The sequence below is a fragment of the Heliangelus exortis genome, chromosome 18 (genome assembly GCF_036169615.1).
Source record: "Heliangelus exortis chromosome 18, bHelExo1.hap1, whole genome shotgun sequence".
NCBI classification, from domain to species: Eukaryota; Metazoa; Chordata; class Aves; order Apodiformes; family Trochilidae; genus Heliangelus; species Heliangelus exortis.
The window spans coordinates 14,083,167-14,107,430 of record NC_092439.1 but is presented as its reverse complement, the minus strand read 5'-3'; the positions used below and the strand labels follow the sequence as shown (position 1 = coordinate 14,107,430).

Genomic DNA, 24,264 nt, shown 5'->3' with positions numbered 1-24,264 from the left:
TTGGAGTGGGTTGTCAGGACCACTCAGAGCACCTATTTTGGCAGAGCTGCTGCTTCAAGAAACTCCCATATCCTATGGAGGGTGCAGACATGAGCAAGTGAGTTGTTTATGGCAGGGCTGCAGGCTTCCAGCAGCTGGTCTCCCTATATTTTTATTTTTTGATCTTATTCTGTTTAAATTGGTAGGAAATTAGATGAAGCTGAAACAAACTCACACACAGGCACGTGAAGCACACGCAGCAGAAGGTGGAAGCAGTTTTTCCTCAGAAAGCACAGGTCTGGAGATTTTCCACAGATTAGTTGAGTTTTCTGACCTCTGAAAAAGGGTCAGAGGAGGGATAGAAGCTGTAATAATGTAGTGTATTGGGTGAGGTCCCTGTGCAGTGTTTGGAGAGGAGCTTTTTTCCTTAGTGAGCTCTGTGTGCTGCTCTCTCCTGGCTTTGGCTTAACGTGGGGTTGCAGAAAAAGCAGTTTTGGTGTTATCCAAGCATGGGACTATGCAAATGCTCTGATGCTCCCCTTTCCTTGGTGTAACTTGGTGTAACCAGCTGGTCAGTGCTAAACTCCATAACCTCACCCTCTCTTCCCTCTACCTCTTTGCTCCATCACTGACTCTTGACACTTTCAGGGACTTTTTATTCTCAGGAATGCCCCTGGCCCTCTCCTCAGCAGAAATGTCAGCCTGAAAGCTGGCTGGGAGATTCTGTGTGGTTTAGGAAATCTGCAGCTAAGGGGCAAATCTGAATCCAGAGGCAGGGGGCAAAGATACCTCTGTTTCTGGCTTGTCACCCAAGTGGCAGCTGGAAGGGGAAGGGGAGGAAAAGAGCTGAGTGCTGCCTGGGGAAAGCATGGGGCAAGTGATGCCCACCTTGGAGGTGAGGAGATGGGGAATGATCAGAAAGCTGAAGGCTGTTTGCACTTCTGAATTTTTCCCTGGTGTCCAGATTTCTTGGTGTGATGATTCTGACAGCTCCTGTTAAATGGGAGCAGTTAGGAGTCTCAGAACCATTCCCTGCAAACTTGGAGCTTCAGTGCTGGGCTGGTAGGGACTGGGCTGGAGGAGGGGGCTCAAAGGACAAAGTCACATCAGTGACATTACTTAATTTTACATTTGCATTTAAATTTAAATTTAAAGCACTGAAATTTACATTTACGTTTGACATTACAGAGACATTACTTAAAGGACAGTGTTGGCACAGGGCTGAGCATTGGCTGTCCATTGGGGCTGGGAAAAAGAGGAAGGATTGCAGCCACTTGTGTTGGTTTGGGCTGGGATAGAGTTGATTTTCTTTGTAGTGGGGCTTTACTTTTGATTTGTGCTGAAAATGGGGTTGATAATGCAGATGTTGTTGGTTTGGCTGGGAAGTTCTTTTACACAGGGTCAAGGCCTTTCCTGCTTGTCATCCAGCAAGTAGGCTGAGAGTGCACAAGAAGTTGGGACAGAGCTGGGGCAGGATATTCCATGCCGTGTGGTGCCCTATAAAGCTGGGGGAAGCAGAGGGAAGGGGGGAACATCTGGATTTAGGGTGTTTTGGCATCCCCACTGTGCCACGATGGAGCCCTGCTTTCCTGGAGATGGCTGAACACCTCCCTGCCTCTGGGAAGCAGGGAATGAATTCCTTGCTTTGCTTTGTGTCTGGGGCTTTTCCCTTCCCTAATGAACTCTCTTGATCTCAACCCACCAGTTTTCTTGAACCCTGTTGAACCTCTCCCCATCCCACTGGGGGGGACATGAGTGAGCAACGTGTGGTGCTCACTTGGCACAGCACCACTGGAGCATCAGGTTTTTGAGGACTGCTGGAGGGAAGAGCTGGATGGGTCTGATGGTGCACATGATGGTGTTGGGCAGACACAGAGAGAGGGCTGGAGGTGTTCACATTGCTGGGCAGAGCCTGTGAACTGCCTGGCTCCTGCCCTTTCTCACATGCTGCTGGGTCCTCATGATTCTGGCAGCTCTTCCCTCCATGTGTGCTTGGATATTTATATCCTCACACACATTTCTATGGCTCCCTCTAGAGCTGAGGCTCCCTGAAGTCACTTATTCCTTGGCTGGCCTCATCCTGCAGCCCTGAGCATGCCCTGAGCTTCAGAAAAAAGTGTGAGTGTCTCACCTGTGTCTCCTTGCTGTCTCTCTCTTCTTTCCCAGGAATAAACTGAAGTGAAAAAGAAGTGACTGGAAAAGAAATTAAGGAGCACTTTGAAGGAACAGATTAATTTCCTAACAGGATCAAGTTTCAATTAAATGGCTGATAAACAGATCAGGTAACTTCTAAAAAAAATTTTGAGTTGTGGGTTGTGCTTTAGGGTTTTTTTCCGAGTCTTTTAAGCTTGATCCTAAATTTAATCCCTTTTGTGATACAGAAGCCTGAAGGAAATCACCTGATCATCTCTTCTGGCCTTAAACAATAATGATTCCTTCTCTTTTTTCTGGCCTTTTATTTTCTGTCTTTGCTGTGTTGTCACATCTCTGCTTTGTTCAGTTCTTTTTCCTCACTGCCTTTTTTTTCCCTCTACTTTTTACCCTGCAAACAGTCTGTTTGGTTTTGCTTCCTCTCTCAAAGGTCAGCTTGACCTTGGTGCCATCAGGGGAGCCAAGGCAGCTCCCATCCAGCCCAGGATGAAGTGTTTGTGATCACAAAGTCCCTGGAGATACAGCCTTGTTGCCCTTTGTCTAAAGCCAGCCAGAAACATCAAGTGCCAACATTAATTAGTGACACTTCAGTGCTCAGGAGGAACTTAAAAGCATTGATCCTGGCAGATGCAAAGGCTGGGTGTGAGTCCTGCCTGGAAATGGATTGGGATAAATTTTCTGGAAATACACAGCTGTCCTTTGCTTCCTAAAAGCTGTGTGAGATGGATCTGCTCACAGCTGTATGTGAGCTGAGCTTTCCACTGCTTGTGAAGTTGCCCCAAGTGACCCCAACACGCTGTGGGATTCCTGTGGTGTTTCTTGTGGTGCTCTCCTAACATTCACTTTTCCAGGTTACCAGATCAGGACATGGGGGGGGTCAGTGGATGAATGAAACCTGGTGACAGAAGGCCAGGGTTTGGCAATGCCTGAAGCTACAGGCCCATTCTTAGCATTTTCCATGATTAGGAAATCTTCCTGCGTGGCTGCCAGAGAACACTGCATGCCTAGCAGGGAGCACTGAGGTGAAAAATGAGATGACTCACAAGGAAAAAAGCTTTGGATTTGGGTGCAGTGCCCTCTGTCTCAGGTTCTCCTCTGTGCCCCAGATTCCTCACCTCTCCCAGCTCTGCAGAGGTCACAGGCCACCAAGCCAAGCAGATCTGCTTAAAGCTTTGAGGACCTACAAACCCCTCTTCCCTTGCAGCCTGCACCTCTCAGCCCTCAGCAAAATGAGATTCCTACCAAAAATCCACTAAAATCCCCTGCGAGGGGAGATCAAGGGTGTTGCATTTCTGCACCAGTGCATGCAGGGCTTGATCTCAGCTTTTTGCCAGGAGCTGCCACCTATTCCTCTGTCCTGGTATCCCAAAGTGTAGTGGGCATGGGCTCACCTGGATGGTTGGATTCAGGTGTGATGGGATGCTGAGCAAGGATTTCTTAGCCACAAACTGGATAAAAGGGGCTCTGCAGCCCACGTTGCCCAGGTTTTTGTCTTGCCCCAGCAATAATCAGATTATTGCATTTTATTGCTGGGCTCTGTGCTGAAACTGGGGAATCTTTTGCACTTAAAATGCCAGCAGGCAAATGTTTGCCATGTGGCTGTGTCTCACTCCCACCTCATATAAACCTTGTGATGATTTCACTGTTGGGAGAGGCAAGTGTCTGCCTGTCCCAGGTGTTTCAGGGACATTTAAAGAAGCAGTGAGAGTGCTGAGGCTGGAAAGGGCACTGGCTGTGCCTTGCAGCCCTGACTTCAGAGCTGATTTGGGGAAGGCTGATGGGATCTGGTCTTGTAGCAGCCTCCTTTGCAGTGGTGCCTGCATCTTGGTGCCCTTTTATCTGGTCTCTGACCTCCTCTTTCAGTGTGACATTGGGTCAGATAAGAAGAGAGCCATGATGTGAACCTTACTGTCTGAAATTTTCCCATGTCCTGAGTTGAGCATAGGAGTTTGCAGGTGAATAAATCTCTTCCCTTCTCAGCCTGTGGTGCAGAAGTCCCCAAGTCTGGATGCAGTTCAGATCTTGCAGTCTGGCTGTGTCTGAACTCGTGCAGGGATGGGGACCTGCTTCCTAAGGACATGGCTTTGATTTAACCTCAGTCAGCACCCTCCCCTTCCCCTTCCCCTTCCCCTTCCCCTTCCCCTTCCCCTTCCCCTTCCCCTTTCCCTTCCCCTTCCCCTTCCCCTTCCCCTTCCCCTTCCCCTTCCCCTTCCCCTTTCCCTTTCCTTTTCTTTTTTTTTTTCCCCAGCCCTCTTTTGTGTGCCTCCCCCAGAGATCCCCACATTTCCATATCCTGCCTTTCCCTTGAGCCTGGAGCTGGGGGGCAGCTTTCAGCCTGGCTGCTTCTGGAACCCCTACAATTACAATTTTCAGCCTTCACCCCACCATGCAGTAACTTCCAGGGGTGATGCTGCCTGTACCTCCACCCAGAGCCCACCACATCACCACGGGTGTGGTGTGAGTGTGCCTGTTCCCTGACAGCTGCACTCAGGTTAATGAACACCCAGCCTGTGTTATATGGTTCAGGAAGCCATGTCCTGTGCTTCCCTGGAGGGAGCTGCCTCAAACAGGCTCCTTTTGTCCTGGTGTGCAGTGGTTTATCAAGCGTGTGAGAGCTGAAGGTTTTTTGGTAATTAAATTTGCTGGGAACCCATGTTCAGCTGACCTGGCTGTTACTCAGTGCCACTCGCAGACCCCCAGGGGAACATAACAAGCTCTGGATTCTGGTAGCATGTGCAGCCAGCCAGGTGTTGATTTCCCTGAGAGGTGTGAGCACCTCTCTGCATCTGGGGCTGTTCAGACTGCCAGTGGATCTCCTGGGCTCTGGGTCTTGCCAGTGGCTCTGGAAATGGTTTCCTGGAGATGCAGCCCTGTGCTGCTTCTGGGCTTGTTCCCACAGGATGGGACATGTCACAAGCTTCTTGTTAGATGGATGTCTGGTTGTGGTGCTGAGAAGGATTTCTCAGTAATGCTGGCTTGGATGCTCTCAGGTCCTAACTTGCAACCTGTCCCCATGGAGACCATCCAGCACTCCTGGCTTTTCTCCTCTTGGGACAACAGGAACCCCTGGGTCCTGAGGTTTTTTTCCATGCTGGGTGGCTCCATTCCTCTCAGGGCTCATTCCCACAGGATGGGACATGTCACAAACTTCTTGTTAGATGGATGTCTGGTTGTGGTGCTGAGAAGGATTTCCCAGTAATCCTGCTGGCTTGGATGCTCTCAGGTCCTAACTTGCAACCTGTCCCCATGGAGACCATCCAGCACTCCTGGCTTTTCTCCTCTTGGGACAACAGGAACCCCTGGGTCCTGATGAAAAAGGTTTTTTCCATGCTGGGTGGCTCCATTCCTCTCAGGGCTTGTTCCCACAGGATGGGACATGTCACAGACTTCTTGTTAGATGGATGTCTGGTTGTGGTGCTGAGAAGCATTTCCCAGTAATCCTGCTGGCTTGGATGCTCTCAGGTCCTGACTGCAACCTGTCCCCATGGAGACCATCCAGCACTCCTGGCTTTTCTCCTCCTGGGACAACAGAACCCCCTGGGTCCTGATGAAAAGGGTTTTTTCCTTGCTCCATTCTGCTCAGCAGTGGTTTGCCCTGGTCCCAGGTGCTGCTTTCCCTGCTCCTGTAGGAACAGTGAAGCTTTGCCCTGAGCTCTCCTCGTGCTGTGGGGCAGAGAGCTTTGTGGCACCAGGATCTGTTGTCTCTGGGCATGCAGAAGACCTTCACTCTTCCCTCTTTCCCCCCTCCAGTGCTCAGGCATCTGTTTTTTCTGCATCTTTACACAGTTTACCTGCCAAGCTGATCAATGGAGGGATAGCTGGGCTGATTGGAGTCACCTGTGTGTTTCCCATTGACCTGGCAAAGACTCGGCTGCAGAACCAGCAGAATGGCCAGAGGTTATACACCAGCATGTGAGTACTGCCCACCCTGCCCACACAGCCTTCCAGCAGCCTCTCCTGCCCCTTTGTTACCTCTTGCAGGTGAGTGCTGTCCCTAGAAAAGCCAGGGGACAACCTTGACCCAAGCTGTGCTCCAGCAAACCAAGCTCCAGGCTGCTGAGTCCAGCAGGTGAGGTCTCAGCAGAGCACAGGCTGAATCCCTTCCTTTGGGGCAGCATCTTTGGGTTCAAGTCCAAAACACAGGGAGCTCCGGTCTCTGCTGAGCCTCAATCAGGTGCCATGAGGGATTTTCTGCCTCTCATGGCACTCATCTAGGAGGTTACTACCCCTTCCCTTGCTGTGTCAGTCTTAAAAAGAGGAAGCAGCCACCCACCCCCAGTCTGAAGCACTTCTGAGGGATCACAGGTTGACACATGCTGTAGTTACCCCAAAACTGCTCTGCCCCAAAATATCCATTGCTGCAGGCCGTGGGAAAAGAAAACATGAATATATTGAGCCTGCCAAATCCACCTGGGGTTTCTGGGGGATGCTTAGGGCTGTGCATCTGCTGTGGGAACGTGTACCACACTCAGCACAAGGTATTTTATCCAAGGAACCAGAGTCAGGCCTCAGTTTTCCAAAAGTCCTCATGTCACTGGGGAGGCAGAAGGCACTGGGACTGATCATGTGTGTCCTCTCCTCTTTGTTCAGAGGCAATGGTACCTGCTCCCTACTCCTCCACACCAATACTTCCCTTTTCCTGAGGAAAGAGTGGGAACAGGAAGGAAATGCTCTGTACATTGATGGTTTTATTCCCTGGACCTTGCTCTCATCTGTGGGAATGCACGGATGACCCTGGATAAACAGCCCCTGGCAGTGACACTTTTGCCTTTTGTGTTTCTAGAAAGCAGAGAGCACGTTATGGGGTAAACTGGGGGGTTCAGAGCCCCCGGGAACTCGGGACTGAACCATGGCACTTTGAGCAGCTGATCTGGTTCCCTTCTCAGCTTGGGGTTTTGCTGACTTATTGTAAATGAAAACCACTCCGAGAGAGTTGATTTGGTTTTTCTCTGCCCTCCCCCACCTCTGAGCTCCTGGGGTTTCTCTGTCTGTGCTTTATTTGTAGGTCTGACTGCCTGGTTAAAACCATCCGCTCAGAAGGCTACTTTGGGATGTACAGAGGTGAGTAGGGGGGGTCAGGCATGGCACAGCTTTTGTAGCACTGGTGCATAACTGGGAGGAAAAGCCTCTCTGCCTTAGGAACCAGTGACCTAGCAATATCTGAAGATGCTGGAAGGTGCAGCTGCTTCTGAAAATAAACTCCCCCACCCCAAGTGTCGGCTCAGGTGTCCTCCCTGGGGCTTTTCCTTGCTGTTTACTGAGGTTCATCTTTGCCAGCAGTTTAAATGAAGTTGCTGGACTTTGTTTCAGGGCTGCATGGGTGTGTTTCCCAGTTTGGGCATGGTAACTTTTGTCAGTTATGCCTGAAATGTTTTACTTGGTGGTTGATGATTGAATTTGTCCACCACTGACATGGTAGGCCTGGTCTCTAAAGAAAAGCTGCCTCTCTGGCATGCCTGAGCTTTGTTTAGGTATTAAGATAAGCTACAATTAAAAAAAAAAAAACAATGTAAAAATGACCTGCTCCCAGAAAAACACTTCCTTGAGCTGGTAAGAAAATCAGAGGTTGGTGGAGCTCCAGCTCTTTGGCCATAGTGTGCTCACCTGCTGGAGATCTCCTGGCTCCTTGGCTCAGGTTGTTTCTTCAGCTGACATTTTAACTTTTCTGGTTTCAACACAAAATCCTTGAAGGCTTTTAAAGATTTTGAGAAGAACTTCAGACCAAATTATGACTCTACTCTTAGCAGAGGACTGTGCAGAAAACCTCCTTGGCTTCCAGCACTGCCCAGCTGGCTTGGCTGCCTCTGAACTCTGGTATTCCCATGCCTGAGTGGGCAGCTTTATCCCTGGGGCATTCAGATAGCATCCTCTGTGGGTTCCATTCACTGATTAAAGCTTTGCTTTGATTGACTCCTTGCTCTGTGCTCTTTAAAGCAGGAGCCTGGGGGTGCTGGTGCCTTGCTGCTGGCAGCAGGAGCATCTCCTGCCACTTCTTGCAGAGCTCCTAAGGAAGCAGAGAGGCTGCAGGCAGCATTCCCAGGAGCAGGAGAGTTGCTGAGGCAATGCCTCTTGCCCAACTGGCTGGGGGGTGTCTGGGGGGAGTGTCAGGGATGCAGGGGATGGATTGGCTGCCTCACACCAGCTTTCCTGGGAGCAGACAATGAGGCAAAGAACCCTGAGAGGAAACCTGGCAAGCTTCAGTGGTAGGAGGGATGTGTTCTTCCCCTTGGATTTTTCTCAGAAACCTTCTGTTTCTATGCTCTTAGCTCACATGGACTTTGGCTGTAAATACACTGTGACAGGCTGAGTGCTGGGGAGCAGGGGAAAGAAGCTGTTCTGAAAGCTTAAGGGGAGGCAGAAGGACCCTTGAGGGCTCCTGGAAGGGACAGCTGAGTCCTGTGAGGAGTGAGGTGTTGGAGGGGATGTGCATCTCCAGGCCACTTTTCACTCCCAAGCAGAAATCTCAAATGTTGCAGAGGGTTTTGCATAGTTTTGGCTTTTCCCAGCCATAATGAATCTGGTTGGCTTGGACCACATCCCACTAACTTTGTAATTCCTCTGCTCAGGGAGCTGATTTTGGCCTGAACTTGTAACCTCTAACTGTTAAATGGAGAGCTGGGTTTGGAGAGGGTTTTTGTGGATAGCTCCACCTCCTTCCAGAAATGGATGGATATTTCAGCATGGCCAAGCTGCAAAGCTGAGTCAGTCCCCCAGGTACAGCAATCCTCAGCAGCCTTTCCCACCTTGCTGGGGAGAGGATGGGCAGGTAAGATACATCCACTTAGGAGAGACTTAGCTAAAAGCAAAAGTACAAGACAGAAAATCCCCTTTATCCTGGCCCAAACCAGGACAGTGGAGGATGTGAGTACTTTTCTGGGAAGCAGGTAAAGACATCTCCAGCTTTGCAGGCTGGGGCAAATGGAAATCAGTTGGTGGGATTGCTTCCTCCTCCCTCCATCTGTCCCAGTTTCCCAGCAGAAGTTGCTGTGTGACTCACAAGCTCTTATTTTCAGCCTTTAAGCTGAAATTGGGAGGATTATGTGTTCATGTGCTGAGGTGGCAGCTGCTGTGCCCCACAGGAGTCACATCACTCATCCCTGCAGGACACTTGCCCTCTGCCAGAGGACAGAAAGGGCCTGGTTTGGTGCAGCCATTCCCACTGGGAAGCTTCAGGTCCCCTTCTTGTGTGAATCAAAGCTCCCCAATACCAGAGAGAGCCTTGAGCTTGTAGGATGCTTTTCTGCAAGTCATCTCCTAAGAGGTGTGTGTGGGCAGAGCTTTGCTGGCTGTGAGTAGCCTGTAGTGAACTGTGTGGTGTGTAAGGCAGACCCAACATTGCTCTTAAGTTCTCCCCCCAAAATTATAGGGATTCTGGAGTTTATTTGGAGGAGATGTGGTTTTTCCTTGTGTTTTCCTATAGTATCTAAGCAGCAGCAGTAGCTCAAAGCTGCCTTCAGACAGGGTGCCAGGGGGGGGATCTGTGATGCCTGAGGGTTCCTGGGCCACGTGGACACCAGTAGAAGGGGATTTCAGACAGGTTTCTCTGCTCCCTGCTAAAATCCACCCAGAAATCACTTATAAATCCCAGCACATGTCCTGGGAAGTCCCACTGCTGTTTTAGCCTAGCTGGCAGGAGCCAGAGGCTTGGATCAGGCTGGGGAAATGCCCTTGATTGATGAAGTCTGGGGGGTGGTTCCAGCAGTGGGGCAGCTTGGCCCCTGCTAATACCCCCCATGTGCACCAGTGCTGCACTGGGACTGACTCAGCCCCCCAGTTCCAGGGGTTGCTGTGATATGGAGGGGTTTCCATCAGAAATGTGTCCTGAGAACTAAACCCAAGGCTTGGGGAGGAAAGGGCATTTACAAGTTCAGTTGGCAAACAACTGGTTTTGCCTCCCCTTGACTTCATTCTTTACAGTGCTGCTGTACTTATTTTACAAATATTTTCTATTTTTAAAGTTATTTCAGTTTATCTTTGCATCCTGTTCATCTGACATTGCTCCTGGTGTGTGTAACGTGGCCTATAAGCAAATGTTAACTTTAAATAGAGTCACTGGCATAGATGGGATTTAAGATCTATGAGATATCTGTGAAAAGGTGGAAAATGTGGAAAGCCCACAGCCAGCAGCTGGAGTAGCTCATAACTCCTCCTCCAGTGAATTGAAACTATGATGGATTGGTGAGGACAGGGATTATCCATTCTCTGCTAAGCAGCTTTACTGAAAATATCAAGGATGTAGGAGAAAACCCAGGTTCTTTTTTTTTTTTTTTCTGTATATTTTGTATTTTTTACCCTTGGCTTTATTTTCAATTGAAGGAGAAATCTCTGTGAAAGCCTCCTGTTTCCTGTACCTGTGCACCCATTCACCACTGATTTACCCTTCTTGCCTGGTGGTTTGGAGTTTTTCTTTAAGTGAACCCATTGCACTGGAGTTAGATGAGTGGGGTTAGGTTAACTAGTTCCTTTTTCTTAATTTTTTTCCCTTAATTTTCCAAGGCAATGGTTATTCATGCTGCATGTCAGTAACGTGCAATAATATTTTCCTTTCTAGCCATTAGAAGTGGGGTTAAAGTTTTTCTCAGCTTGGCATTTGAGGAAACACTTCATGGGGTAAAAACCCAGCCACTTCCAGGTAAAAATCAGGCTGTCTGGCTCTGCTTTGTATATCCTGATGGACATGAAAAGCATGAAGGTCATGTCTGTGGGGCTTCTCAGCAACAAACAAAAGGTTTTCTGTTTTCTTGCTCCAATTTCCCATGTGGTGGAGGTGTCCCCTCCCAGCAGAAGATGTGGGTTCCTTGGAGTCCTAGTTTTGCTTCCTAATCTTTGTTCTCCTAAACTGATGTCTTTCCATGTCTAATTTAGGAGCTCTTTTGTAATTTTGGAAGGAAGCAGAGTCCATCCTGAGTGTGTTGAGCCTTAGGTGTGTTGAGCCCTTATAGCTCATAGTCAAACATCCTGAAAATAATCCCCAGCAGGTTTTCAGAGCCCAGTGGGACTCAAGGCTTTTGTCTCTGCTCCTCTTTGGAAAACAGAGCTTTGGGACAAGTTGTTTAAATCTCTACAGCAACCCTAAATGCAGAAGACATGCCCTGGCATATGGGTTTGTCCTTGCAAAGGTGTTCATGGGCCATTAGGAAGTCTCAAGTGTCCCCTGGAGGAGGTTTTAAACCTTGTGATTTAAAGGGAGGAGAATATTCTGGAGTTTTCATCTGAGGGTGCAAAACCCAACAGGCTCAGAAGGGACTGACCCTTCCCCCCACACCATTCCCAGCTTGAGAGCTGCTGTGTTGCACAAATCCCAGACCTCTCATTGTGGCAGCAAATCCAGGGATTTGCTGCTGGTTGCTCCTGACAAAAGGGCACCCAGTGGGTGCTGGGGATGGGGGTTGCTGTCACCCCACGTCCCCCAGCAAGCCTTGGCAGGGGAATTGCTGCATGCTGCAGCTTGGGGGGGACAAAAAGCCACTGAGTGGTGGCTGTCCTGAGGGTGACACCCAGTGGTGATGTGCAAGGGAAGGCTCTTAACTCCAAGGGTTGATCCAGAGCTGGCTGTGCAGAAAAACCAGTTGGGTTCAGCCACCCCCCAGGGCTTCCCATGGCTCTGCCTCACAGGGGCTGCCTGGGCACCAAGCTGCTCTGCTTTTCAAAGCAAGAAAGTGGGGTCAGGGGGCTTTTGCTTCTCAGCATCACAACAGGTTTTGGGTCAGGTTGTTTATCCAACTGGATATTTATACTCCTTTCTTGAAGGTCTGGTCTCCAGCCTTCTGGATTCATAGGATGCATCCTTGGATGAGAGGAGAGAATGCACCTCTTCATGGAGGGAGTAGTAGTGAAGCTAAAGAAATGACAAAAAACCTGTTGCAAATAGAGCAGAAATACATCAGGAGGTTTGCTTGTTCTTGGTTTTGAATCCAAGGTAGTGCTAGGCAGAAATTGTATTAATTTCCAGTGGTGTTTCATATTTCTAAACCCCTTTGGTGCACAGGGAGCTTTTCCTCATCAGTCCTTGGTTCTGAGCAGGAGTTACAACACATTCCTGAAAGATCCAGGTAAAGTTTCCAGTTAAAGGGTTTGGATATTTATCTGATTGGATATTTATACTCCTTTCTTGAAGGTCTGGCCTCCAGCCTTCTGGATTCATAGGATGCATCCTTGGATGAGAGGAGAGAATGCACCTATTCATGGGGGGAGTAGTAGTGAAGCTAAAGAAATGACAAAAACCATGTTACAAATAGAGCAGAAATACATCAGGAGGTTTGCTTGGTTTTAGTTTTGAATCCAAGGTAGTTAGGCAGAAATTGTATTAATTTCCAGTGGTGTTTCATATTTCTAAACCCCTTTGGTGCACGGGGAGCTTTTCCTCATCAGTCCTTGGTTCTGAGCAGGAGTTACAACACATTCCTGAAAGATCCAGGTAAAGTTTCCTTTATTCTCATTCTCCACTGGTCTTTTCCTCTCCCTTGCTCAGGGGCTGCAGTGAACCTGACTCTGGTGACACCAGAAAAGGCCATCAAGCTGGCAGCCAATGACTTCTTCCGGCATCACCTCTCCAAAGATGGGTGAGTAGTGGGTGCAGACCTCTTGCTTTCAACCTGAAAGCCATCCCCTCCTGATACCAGCCTGGTGAGCTGTCAGGGCAGAGGTGAAACGGGGTGATGTGTTGTCTGAAATACGAGTTACCCTTGAACAGCTCAGCTGGTGATTACACTCGAGCTAAGGATGTAGTGGCTAAAATGGGACAGGGAAAAGCACTCCACTGGGTGACTGCTCTTGATTCGAGCTCCTAAAAATAGTCTCAGCTCTAAGCCAAGGGTAGCATATCCAGAATTTGTAGGCAAAGTGTTTGAGAGGAGCCCAGTGGCACTGCTCACTGCTCCAGCAGCTGCTGGGGGGACAGTTGTCCTCCTCTGAGGTTGTCCTTGGCAACCTTCTGTGGAAGGTTGGATGCTGCTGGATGCTGCTGTGCTCCTTCTGGCTTGAATAGATGTCAGCTTGAGGTCTGTAGACTTAGCATTCCTCTTAGCCTTTGGTAGCTTGAAAATAGTGTTAGGGAGATGGTGACTCTGACTTGACAGAGGGCACTTGCAGCATTGCCCAGCAGCTGACCTGCAAATAAATGCTGAAGAAATTGCTGCTCTCCAGCTTGCAAAGTGGTTCATGTGAATTACATGGGAGCCAAAGATGCTAGCTGAGAAGTTGAGAGGGGCTGAACCCTGAATATCTAATCCTGTTTTCACCTGTTTTCTTCCCTTATGGCTTGGAGAGCACTCGTGTCTCCCTTCAGGCTGAGTGAAGGGCACAGTCTGCAGCCCTTGGTGGAAGTTGGTCCCCAGTTAGAAAGCAGCCTGCCTGGAGCATCATCCTGAGTCTTCCCATCCCAGTGATGAGGTGGAGCCTTACTGAAAATGCAGCAACTTCCCTTGATGCACCACATCAGTCTTGGCTGCTGCAGATCAGTGGCTTCAAAACTTCACTGGAGACTCTGGACTGACACAGGCTGAGGATCTATTTTTTTCATGTACCTTTTTTTTTCATTCTAGAGTCTTTGAAAGTCACAGCTAACATATGTCTGTGTGACTCACTGGCTTGCAGATATTTGTGATTTTTGTCTCTTCAAAGACAGAAACAGAGCCTTCTGTGCTCTGCTCTGGCAGTGGGAGGCATTAACATCCTCATTGCTCCTGGTTTTTATCAAGTGATGGCTCAGATCCCTGCAGCAGCCAGGGGCACAGCTCTTTGCCAGCACCTATGAAGTGAGGGCTCAGTGAGGAGTGTAGGGAAGGTGCCAAGATCCCACATATTGTGGCCACCACTCAGTGTCCCATGGAAGAAACCAGCCCAGCAGTGCTGTGTGGCTGGGAGAGCAATCCCTGCTGGGATGTTTCAGCCATAAAAAACTGTCAGGGTTTAACACTGCCCTGGCAATTAAACCCAATAACAGCTGCTCTCTCTCTATTAATCAATCTCTCCTCCCTGATAAAGAGAGAGAATAAGGGAGAGAGGCTGATGGGTTGGAAACTGAACTACACAGCTTTAATGAAACAGGAATGAGAAATAGGAAAAATGACTAAATCTATCCAAATCTACAGGAAAATTGATGCCAGGTTCCTCCCCCTCTCCCCCAATAACTCTCCCATCCCCACTGAGGCTGCAGGGCAGCCCTGGGACAGTCCAGGCTGGAATCCTGGGGTCAGCAGCAGTTGGGAGCTGGAGGCAGGAACACAGAGATTCAGGCTGGGATGGATCAGGAGCAGAGGCAGAGGAAGGGATGGAATCCTCCCAGGATGCTGAAGCAACCAGGGAAGGGGTGAAGAAAGGGAAGCAGGAAAGGCAGGAAGGGCAGGAAGCTGGAAGCTGGCTTGACCCTGGTGATCCCTGCAATTTCTCCTGAGGATGAGGTGTATGGGATGGAATCCTCTGTTTGGTCAGTTCTGGCATCTCTCTTGTCCCTTCCTCCCCAAAGGAGGCTGCAGGTGGGACCTCTTTATTCCTCCTGGAGGGTAAAATGTTCCTCAGAGCTGAGCAGTGTCCTTGGCTCTGCACACCAGGCTCTGGCTGGAACTATAACCATGGAGTGGGATCAGTCCTAGAAGCAGACACTGTCTGAGAAACTTGCTGTGAATTTCAGCAGTGCAGCTGCTTACAAGAGACTGAGCTGAGAGCAAAAGGACAAGGCAGAAAATCCCCTTTATCCTGGCCCAAACCAGGACAAAAGCACAGGACAGATGTGTCTCTGTCTGCCTCCCAGTGCTGAGGAAGGCTCTGAGCTGGTGTTTGGGTAAGTGGGATGCAGCTCTTTCCAGCAGCAGCTGAGGTTTTCACTCAGGTCAGTTCTGCTTTGGTTTCTGGGGTCCTGACTGAACCACATCAGGTGTGGATGTGCTTGATTCAAAATTCAGAGTTTTGCCCAAAATAAGCTAAAACATATGCCCTGCTTGGACGGGCACTGCAGTGACCTGGAGCAGGAACCCACTCAGGTAGTGGGGAGCCTTTGTGTCCCAGCACAAAGCATTTTTAAAGTCACTTAGAGAAAAGAAAGTTTGGGCCACAGTTAAGTGACAAGAAGGAGGCAACAGGTGGAGAGTTGGGGTCACTCATCCAACTACCATGGGGGGCTTGGATGAATAAAATCTGCTCAATGAAGTGAGAGCTGGGCAGAGAGGCAGAGCCTTGAAACTGCACCATGGATGGTTTAAGGTGTTTCTAGCCAGAAAAGTCACCCCAAAATATAATGGGAAGGAAGATGCCTTGCAGGTTGGCTGTGGATGATAGAGGCTGTGAACTTGGGATCCAGCTGGGGGGTCTGGTGTATGCTGTGCCCTTGCTCAGTGCCTGGGGAGCAGGGAGTGATGGAAAAGGCCATGCCATTACCTCTGAGGAGAAGGACCCATAGAAACTGCAGGGCAGCTGCTTCCCAAGGGATCTTTGTCCTCCATGCTAGGAAATCTCAGGTCTGGGGATGAAATATATCACCTGGCAGAGGGGTTGTGCCTGGCCATGGTGCAGTTGTTGCATTGTAACTTGCCTTTGGCATTTCCCAGGATCTTTTCTCATGTGGCAAGGGGTCATTTCAGGCATCACATATGAAGCTGTGTGAAGATTTTTCCCTTGAGATGCTTCTGTCCCCTTCTCCCCAGCTGTCTCTGTAAGACAGGACAGGATTAGCAGTGCTGAAACCCAAGCACCTCTCCTACGCAGGGCAAAGCAGGACACACCTGCCAGAACATATAAGGCTGGGCCACCTATTTCAGCCAAAGCCTTGGTATGAACAGCCACGTAGCCCAGGGTTAGAAAGGTGAAGATTCAAGCTGTGTTTTCCTTTCTGGAATGTCTGTGACACTGAAGGTTTCAAGTGCAGCAGAGGGAGTTGGGCTCAGTGTGGGGCTGGGGGCTGGTTTTTCATGGTCAACAATCAAGATCTCTGTTCAGCTCCTCCAAAATCCTCTTTACACCAGTCAGATTGTCTGTTACACATTCATAGGGTGCTGTACTCTTAGGCCAGCATCCCAAAGGATGTTCTGCTGCTTTTCATAGAATCATAGAATCCTAGGGGTTGGAAGGGACCTCGAAAGATCATCTAGTCCAACCCCCCCTGCCAGAGCAGGGCCCCCTAGAGTACATCCCCTAGGAACGTGTCCAGGTGGGTTTTGAATGTCTCCAGTGAAGGAGACTCCACAACCCCCCTGGGCAGCCTGTTCCAGGGCTCCGTCACCCTTACAGTAAAAAAATTTTTTCTGATATTCAACTTGAACCTCCTATGCTCCAATTTACACCCATTACCCCTTGTCCTATCACTGGTCACCACTGAGAAAAGCCTAACTCCATCTCCCTGACACTCACCCCTTACATATTTGAAAACATTGATGAGGTCACCCCTCAGTCTCCTTTTCTCCAAACTAAAGAGACCCAGCTCCCTCAGCCTTTCCTCATAAGGGAGATGTTCCACTCCCTTAATCATCTCAGTAGCTCTGCGCTGGACTCTTTCAAGCACTTCCCTGTCCTTCTTGAACTGAGGGGCCCAGAACTGGACACAATACTCCAGGTGTGGCCTCACCAATGCAGAATAGAGGGGGAGGAGAACCTCTCTTGACCTACTAACCACCCCCTTTCTAATGCACCCCAGGATGCCATTGGCCTTCTTGGCCACAAGGGCACATTGCTGGCTCATGGGCATCTTCTTGTCTACCAGGACCCCCAGGTCTCTTTCACCTCCACTGCTCTCCAGCAGCTCAGCCCCCAACCTATACTGGGACATCGTGTTGTTCTTCCCCAAATGCAAAACTCTACACTTCCCCTTGTTGAATTTCATCATGTTTCTCCCTGCCCAACTCTCCAGCCTGTCTAAGTCTCTCTGAATGGCAGCACAGCCTTCTGGTGTCTTTTCTGACTCAGAGCTGCAGAAGTCTTCTAGACCTGTCACTGAATGGCAGTGTCAGCTTTGCTAATCCTCCATCACTTGTGTTGCTTGCAATGTGCTGCATGACTTGGAGATCCTTATCTGATAAAATGTGCATGGTCTGTCAGTATTTGCTAATTAAAATATGCTGAGAGTGTCCTCTGTGTCCAAGTGGAGGAAGCACGTGTGGACCAGAGTGTGGCAAATCCAGCGTGACCCAAAACAAGCTGAAGTTACACAATTACTTGTGGTGTGTGTTAATTATTTTTTTCTTTCCTTTGAAAAACTTAGTGCTGAAATGAACTTGTTTTTAAGCTGCTAGGAAAAAAAAAAAAAAAAAAAAAAAAAGTAGCATAAAGCTTGTTTTTGAAAGGCCAGACTGAAAACAACACCTGTGGCGTAGGAAGCTCCTGGCTGCAGATTGCTGGGAGAGTATTTTGGGGTTGTAGCATTGCAGGTTTGTGCTAGACACCCTTTTCCTTGGCTGTGCTCTTCAGTGCTGCTGGATGCAGAGTACTGAGGCAGCAGAACCCCATATAGAACCTCATGTCCTTATGGGTCCACCCTGAGTCCTGAGCTCCCTGGTCCTGCATCCTTCCCCACCCTGTGCCTCGATGGGGGCTGCATTCCTGCCCACATGGTGCTTTTCCCCACATGATGGGGAAGGATGGGTGCTTATGAGCCAGGGGACTCAATTTCTGCTTCTTTTCCTCTTTCTGTTTTGATGTTGAGACCATTGTGGCAGCTTCTTGTTTCATGAGGAAACAAAACTGCATTGCTCCTCCCGGGCTGTCCTGGTCATTTAGGAGCAAGAGAGACCTAGGTGAGTTGGGTGAGTGCCAGAAACCTCCTTCCTATGCCATGGAAGAAAGAAGGAAATCCAAAATACTGAAAAACCTGAAGGTCTCCACCTTGTGACCCTGGTTGAGAAAGGGTCAGAGATTGTTCTGTGATGAACTGGGGCTGAGAGCCTCTGCAATTCCCAGGAGGATAAGTGTAGATGAAGGGATCCACTGGGAAGTCTTCAGGAAGGTCCTTGTTCTGTGACACTCAGTGCTGGCTGGAACACATGGCTGGGAAAGGCAAGAGACTTCAGAACTTCAACCTTCAGGCTGCTGGAAACAGATTTTTTTTTTTTCCCCCTGGATTTCTGAAGTGTTGAGAGACCCATAATCTCACAGCTGCTGTTAAAATAGCAGCAGCTTCATTGTCCAGAGCAGAGGATGTGAGGAGAGGTGTCACTGGGGCTAAATGAAGCTGAGAAAGCAATGTGATTTGGTAATACACTGCCATGCATTTGAAGTACATTGTTGATTTTTGGGTGCTCAGCATGTGAGAACTCTTTGATAGAGAAGCACGTGGCCTGCTTTTTATGTCCTCTTTGAATCTCTGTGTTAAACACTTCATAAAAACTTAGAAACTCTTCCCCTTGAAGAGTTTGATGTTTAGCATTGATGTGTTTGGCATGTGCTCGCCAGGTTTTGTTGTTCATTTTTGGGGTTCTTGGTTAAATACTCTGCCCTGGCTGCAGTGTCTCATGGCTTCTTGTGAAAGTGATTTTCTTGCTGATAAAAATTCCCCATTATCCCTGGATAAGTGTCCTGATGCTCTTCTCCAAGGTGTGTGACTCCCTTATGTCTTCTGGCCTCTTCAGTCTTCACCTTTGTTGGCTTTTCTGCAGCAAAGGCTGAGAATCTGCTGGTTTAGCAGCTTGGGCTCTCAGCAAGGCAAGCTCAGCTGTGTTAATGGTGTCTTTGCTGATGCCAGCAAATTTTCTTCCATTCTCCATCCCCCTGCCTTGTAGCTTTGCTCAGAGAAGGGAAATAGCCAGTGTAATCCTTGGACAAGCAAGGATTCCTTCTCTTTTGTGCAGATGGGGAGACTCCCTCCCTACCAGTGTTCCCACTGCCTTCCCAGCTCAGAGGTCTTCCCAGGGCTCCTTCTTCTTCATCTGCTTCTCTTCCAGCATCTCCTAAAATCCTTGGACCCCTAGAGAAAGAGCCAGTTAAGAGCTGATAATCTCACTGTGCCTTTTCAGGGGTAGCTGTTAGGGAGAGACTTTTTAGCACACAGAGGGGAATTATGGCAAACTGAAGCTGGTGGCATCAGAGTTGAGTTAGAAGGTAAATTGACTTTCAGCTGTTAACCCCAGACAGACAGAGGCAGAGTTGGGCCATTTAGTCCCAGAATACACCCCTGAGAGCAGCATTGTCCTTGTCCCCATTCCAGGTGTGTCGTGGCACAGAAGATGAGTTGTGTCCATGTTCAGCATCCCTGCACATCTTTCCCTGTCCACTGTTCAGTTCCACAGACTGGAACAACATCCTTGCCCTGCAGACCTGATGCAGGCACAGAGTCCTTTCCTCCTGACATCAAAGCAGCAACACAGAGCTCCTGCAGCCAGGGCTGGGCTGTACCAGACCTTCAGTAACCCCTGCCAGAGCAGCATTTGGCTGGGGATGCTCCTTTGGGCTGGATCTGTCCCACACCAGTGCTTTATTTTGCTCGACTAAAGCATTGCTGAGCTGGCACTCAGAGGGAGCTTATAATGGGAGCTTTCTTGCTTTGCCACTTCCCAGCACCATAGCTCCAGCTTTTCTGAAGTGCTCAGCAATAGCTTCTTGTTCCTTCCTGGAAAATCAGGAGCTGGGGTAGAGAGAGACTGGCCCATAGTCTGTGTGCACATCCCAGTGATCTGTGACAGGCAGGTTCCCTGCCCTTTGCAGGACAGAATCATAGAATCAGCTGGGTTGGAAGGGACCTCTGAGATCATCAAGTCCAACCCTACTTCTCTGTGTTCACCCCCTAACCCATATTAAACTGCTTGGAAAGCAGCTGACTCTGATTTGAAACTCTGGGGGAGTTTTCTACAATTGGCAGACTTTATTTTCTGAGTGAGGAAGGTGATGTCTCAGCTGGGGACAGCAGCCTCTGGGGTAGCAAACAGAGACCTGGAGCTTTGGATGGATGTTTCCTTAAGTCAAAGATTTCCTGTCTTTTGGAAATCTTATTTTAGAGGGGCTGATTTTGGTTTCTGCCCAAGCATGGTCAAGATTTTTCAGAACCTTGAAAAAAATCCTATTCTGCTCCCAAGTGACATCAGGATCCCAGTGCTTTCCAAGTTCCTGGCCTTGGGTTGATGCACTGCTCTGGAAAAGCCCTTCATAACCCCCTAGTTCCTGCTGTTTGACTTTTGTACCTTTGAGCTCTAATTTGAAATGCTAATTTAGGCTAAGCACGAATCTTTCCCATTTGAAACTGTAGGTTTGTCACTAATTGCATCTCAGTTAAAAAGGTGGAATGACTGATTTCTGCCAGTGCAGAACTTGGGGCTGTTTTGTGTAAGTTATATTTAACAGGTTCATGCTGGGATAAAAGATGGTTTCTGTGTTTGTAGGACCAAATCCTTGCTGATGTAGCAGCTTTTGAAGGTGGTTGAGATGTGCCAGTTTTTAAAGCACTGAGGATAAGGCCTGTGGCTCCTTAAATATTTAAAGCCTTTTGTCAGCCAGAGATGAATCGATTCCAAACTCCTTTTATGTGCAGACTGATGAGGTTTTGCACAGGGATGCTGACCCCTGTATGATAAATTTAAATCTCCTGACAAAAGATTTGCTTAACTTTAGGCTATTTTTTTTTTCTTGGACTCCCCTCAGTTCCCAAGATAATGCAAACCAAAAGCTGGGAGCCCTTTGTTCTGGATGGTTCTGCTGTACCTGTTTGACATCTCTAAAACACACCCGGGGACAAAATTCCTTTTCTGGGTCCTGCTGGCTGAGATCCATGGAATTCAGCCAAGCCAGAGTTTTGGTGGCTGGGATAATGGGCCACAGATGAACAGGCAGGGCAAATCTTTCTGCTTTTTTGAACTGGGTGTCAAAACAATTTTTCCTGGATAAAAGCCAAGAGGCAGGTACCCCAGGGATGCTCTGGGGGGGGGGGGTCTGGCTAAAGTGGGAAATGCTCTGCTGTGCCACACAGGGGGATGGCAGCCAGCTCCTTTTTGGGGTTTGCTTCCTGCCAGAGCTGAGCTGGGGCTTTGCAGCCTTGGTGCTGGCTGCTGCTGGGCATCAGGAGGCACAAATCAACCACCTCCAGGCTTTCTGGAGGCACCTCTGGGTTTGGACACCCTGCTACCTGCATGGCAGGATTGCTGCTGTGCACACCTCAGCAGCAAGAAGGGCACTTTGGGGGGAGGGTTTGTGCTCTGCAGCTTCTCAGCTATGGAAGTGTTTGGAAAGGGGAGTCCATGGATGTTCCTCCCCTCAGCAGAGCTCTATATTTAGTCACTGATAATCTCTGTTGTGGCTCTGAGTCCCTAATCCCCTGCTCTGCCATCCTCCCAGGAGTGCAGAAACCAGCCCAGCTGATGCAGGGGGACAGCAGGGGCCAGGCACAGCTCCCCCTTCTTTTCCTATAGGGTCGGCACTGAAACTTCTGGGCTGGCCCAGTGTCCCAGCTGTCCCTGGGGAACCCCTGGCTTGGCTTCCCAAGGGAGCAGAGCAGCTTGTTGGGGTTTTGCTGTAGTGTGGGGGCTTGCTGTAAGCAGATGAAGATGAGGTGTTGCTGCAGGAGAAGGGCTGGGGGGAGTAAAAATAGCACCTGAATTTCAATCAAAAAGGAGGTGATTTATAGATTTATAGATGCTTTTTTTTTTTTCTCTTTCAGAAAAGAGCATATCAGAAGCACTTTTTTTTTTCTTCTTCTTCTAATCAAGTCAGTGTTTTTTTAGCACCAAGGGCTGAGATTTTTTTTTTTTATATATATAGTGTGAAAACTCATCAGTGTCTGAAAACTGAGGCTTTCAGAGCCTTTACATCCCGAGTTCTGTTTTTTTCTTAGCTGGGCTGTTTCGTGACTTTGGGATGGAGGGAGCTCTGAAATCCTGCATCTTGTTAGACAAGATAATCCCTGCTCTCCAGGGCAGAGCATGCAGTGCAGGGTGTCCCTGCCATCTCCATTGAGCAGGACCACTTGAGTGCACAGGCTTCTTTTTTCATGTTTGGAAAGGCTGCTGAGGTTTAGAAGCTCCTAGCCACAAAGGAACTGCATCCCTGACTCCTAAGTGAATTCTTTATTTTGCTTTTGTCAGAAAACTCCAAAGAAGCAACTCTGATATTTTCCCCTTTTGCTCCTCGCCCTGCAGTCTGTGTTTGTTTGTTTGTGGGGATGTTGGTGGTGTTTAAAACAGAAGGAAAGCTGCTTATCCCTCTTAATGCTCAGGTCCTCTGCTGCCCTCTCTGAAGTCTCTGCCCTGGCTGGGGTCAGTGCTGGGCAGGAGGAGAGCTCTGGGGATGCTCTAGGGATGGAGAGGGTCGAGTGCTCCCAGCTGGGGCTGTTCTGGCTGGGCTTGTGGCATCTTCTGGATGTTCTGTTTCTGGAACCAAAATGGGTTTTTCCCTCCAGATGCCAACAGAGATGCCAAGCCTGGACTGTGCTGAACTGTCAAGCTTAGCAGGTTCCCTCACCCCCCCCCCAGGGTCAGAGGTGCCCTGAGCCCCTGTGACCCCAGGCCACCTCCTCTGACTGACTCTTTCTCTCTTCTTTTTGGGCAGGAAAAAGCTGACCCTGCTGAGGGAGATGCTGGCAGGCTGTGGGGCAGGTACCTGCCAGGTGATTGTCACCACTCCCATGGAGATGCTCAAAATCCAGCTGCAGGATGCAGGGAGAATTGGTACGTGGGATTCTCTTCCCTGTGCACTGAGCAGGCAGGGGGGAAGGGTTGGGAATGGGATGTCAAAGCAGAAGAGGGAGGGAGTGATTGAAGAAATCCCTTTTGTTTCCCCCTGTTCTCCCAAGTCAGAGATACCTCAGGCTGTAGCATAAGTTTCTTTTTCTCTTCCCAGTTCATTTCCCCTGCCCTTTGCTCCCCTGGCTTTGCAGAGGCCCCTGCAGTTACAAAAGTTGGCCAATTTCTTTCTTTCTTTCTTTTGCTCAAAGCAAGGGGCTTGGCAAATGAAACAACAAATGCTGCTGGTGGGTGGAGAGAGGCAGGAGATGGCTGGGGGGTCAGCTTTTGAGTCATGAAAACTTGTTAGTTACTGCACCCAAGAAGAGATCAGCATCCTCCAGTGCTTTTTCCTGCCACCCTTCCTCCACCTCTGTGTCTTCTGATGTCTCATTTCTCATCTACAGCCCTGTAGCACCTCCCCAGCAGCTTCCCAGGGGATGCGTCCTTTCCAAATGGGTTGTCTCCCTTCTCACTCTTTTTTTTTTTTCCCTCCTGACAAAAGCAGTGATTGCTTTGGCTGAAACAGTAAATAAAATTCTCCAAGTGCATTTTGGCAGGAGTTTGGGGTCAGTCTCTGAGGGGCTGGGCAGGGGCTGGCAGGCAGAGGCAGGAGCAGCTGGAGCACTCTGTGTGGTTTCTGATCAGAACTGAGACAAGAGGCTGGGATGGAGACTCTGGGGGAAAGAGCTGTTTGCTGCCACCTGAATTTAATCTAAACATCAGGCCTTGTTCCCCAGAGCCCTGCAGGATGTGGTTTGATAGCACATTTATGAGCCTGCCTGGAAAACCTCATCAATTTGTCCTTTAATCTCCCCATTGCTGTGACATTTGTGAATGACCATGGAAATTTTTTTTCCTTTCCTCTCTTTGCTGCTTTTAACGCAGACCTCATCCTCTTTGTGCAGGTTATTTTCATAGAATCACAGAATTGGCTGGGTTGGAAGGGACCTCAGAGCTCACCAAGTCCAACCCTTGCTCCACTCCCCCCGTGGTTCCCAGCCCATGGCACTGAGTGCCACATCCAGGCTCTTTTGAAATATCTCCAGGGATGGAGAATCCACCCCTTCCCTGGGCAGCCCATTCCAATGGCTGAGCACCCTCTCTGCAAAGAATCCTTTCCTAATATCCAACCTAAACCTCCCCTGGCAGAGCTTCAGCTCTGCCAGGGGAGGTTTAGGTTGGATATTAGGAAAAAATTCTTTAGTCCATGCCCTCTTGTCCCACTGATATCTGCCCAACCCCCCCCTGGCTCCAACCTCCTTTCAGGGAGTTGGAGAGAGTGATGAGGTCTCCCCTGAGCCTCCTCTTCTCCAGCCTCAACACCCCCAGCTCCCTCAGCCCTTCCTCACAGGACTTGTGCTGGATCCCTTCCCAGCCTCCTTGCTCTTCTCTGGACCTGCTCCAGCACCTCAATCTCCTTCCTGAGCTGAGGGGCCGTTTTAAAACTTTTGAAGGCATTAAACCACCATTTGGGGGTTCAAAAGAGGTTCTGGTGTTGTGGCAG

The 24,264-nt window shown here is 49.2% G+C and overlaps 1 protein-coding gene across 3 annotated transcripts in view; it reads left to right on the top strand.

Moving 5' to 3' along the window:
• The window catches only part of SLC25A22 (solute carrier family 25 member 22), a 54,245-nt gene that overhangs the window by 21,020 nt on the left and 8,961 nt on the right, over window positions 1-24,264 (top strand). For all 3 annotated transcript variants that reach the window (XM_071761613.1, XM_071761614.1, XM_071761615.1), the window contains 5 exons: window positions 2,146-2,261; window positions 5,917-6,042; window positions 7,136-7,191; window positions 12,602-12,692; window positions 22,585-22,703. In XM_071761613.1, coding sequence (XP_071617714.1) covers window positions 2,242-2,261; window positions 5,917-6,042; window positions 7,136-7,191; window positions 12,602-12,692; window positions 22,585-22,703 — 412 coding nt within the window. In that variant the 5' untranslated portion in view covers window positions 2,146-2,241. The remainder of the gene's footprint in view (window positions 1-2,145; window positions 2,262-5,916; window positions 6,043-7,135; window positions 7,192-12,601; window positions 12,693-22,584; window positions 22,704-24,264) is intronic.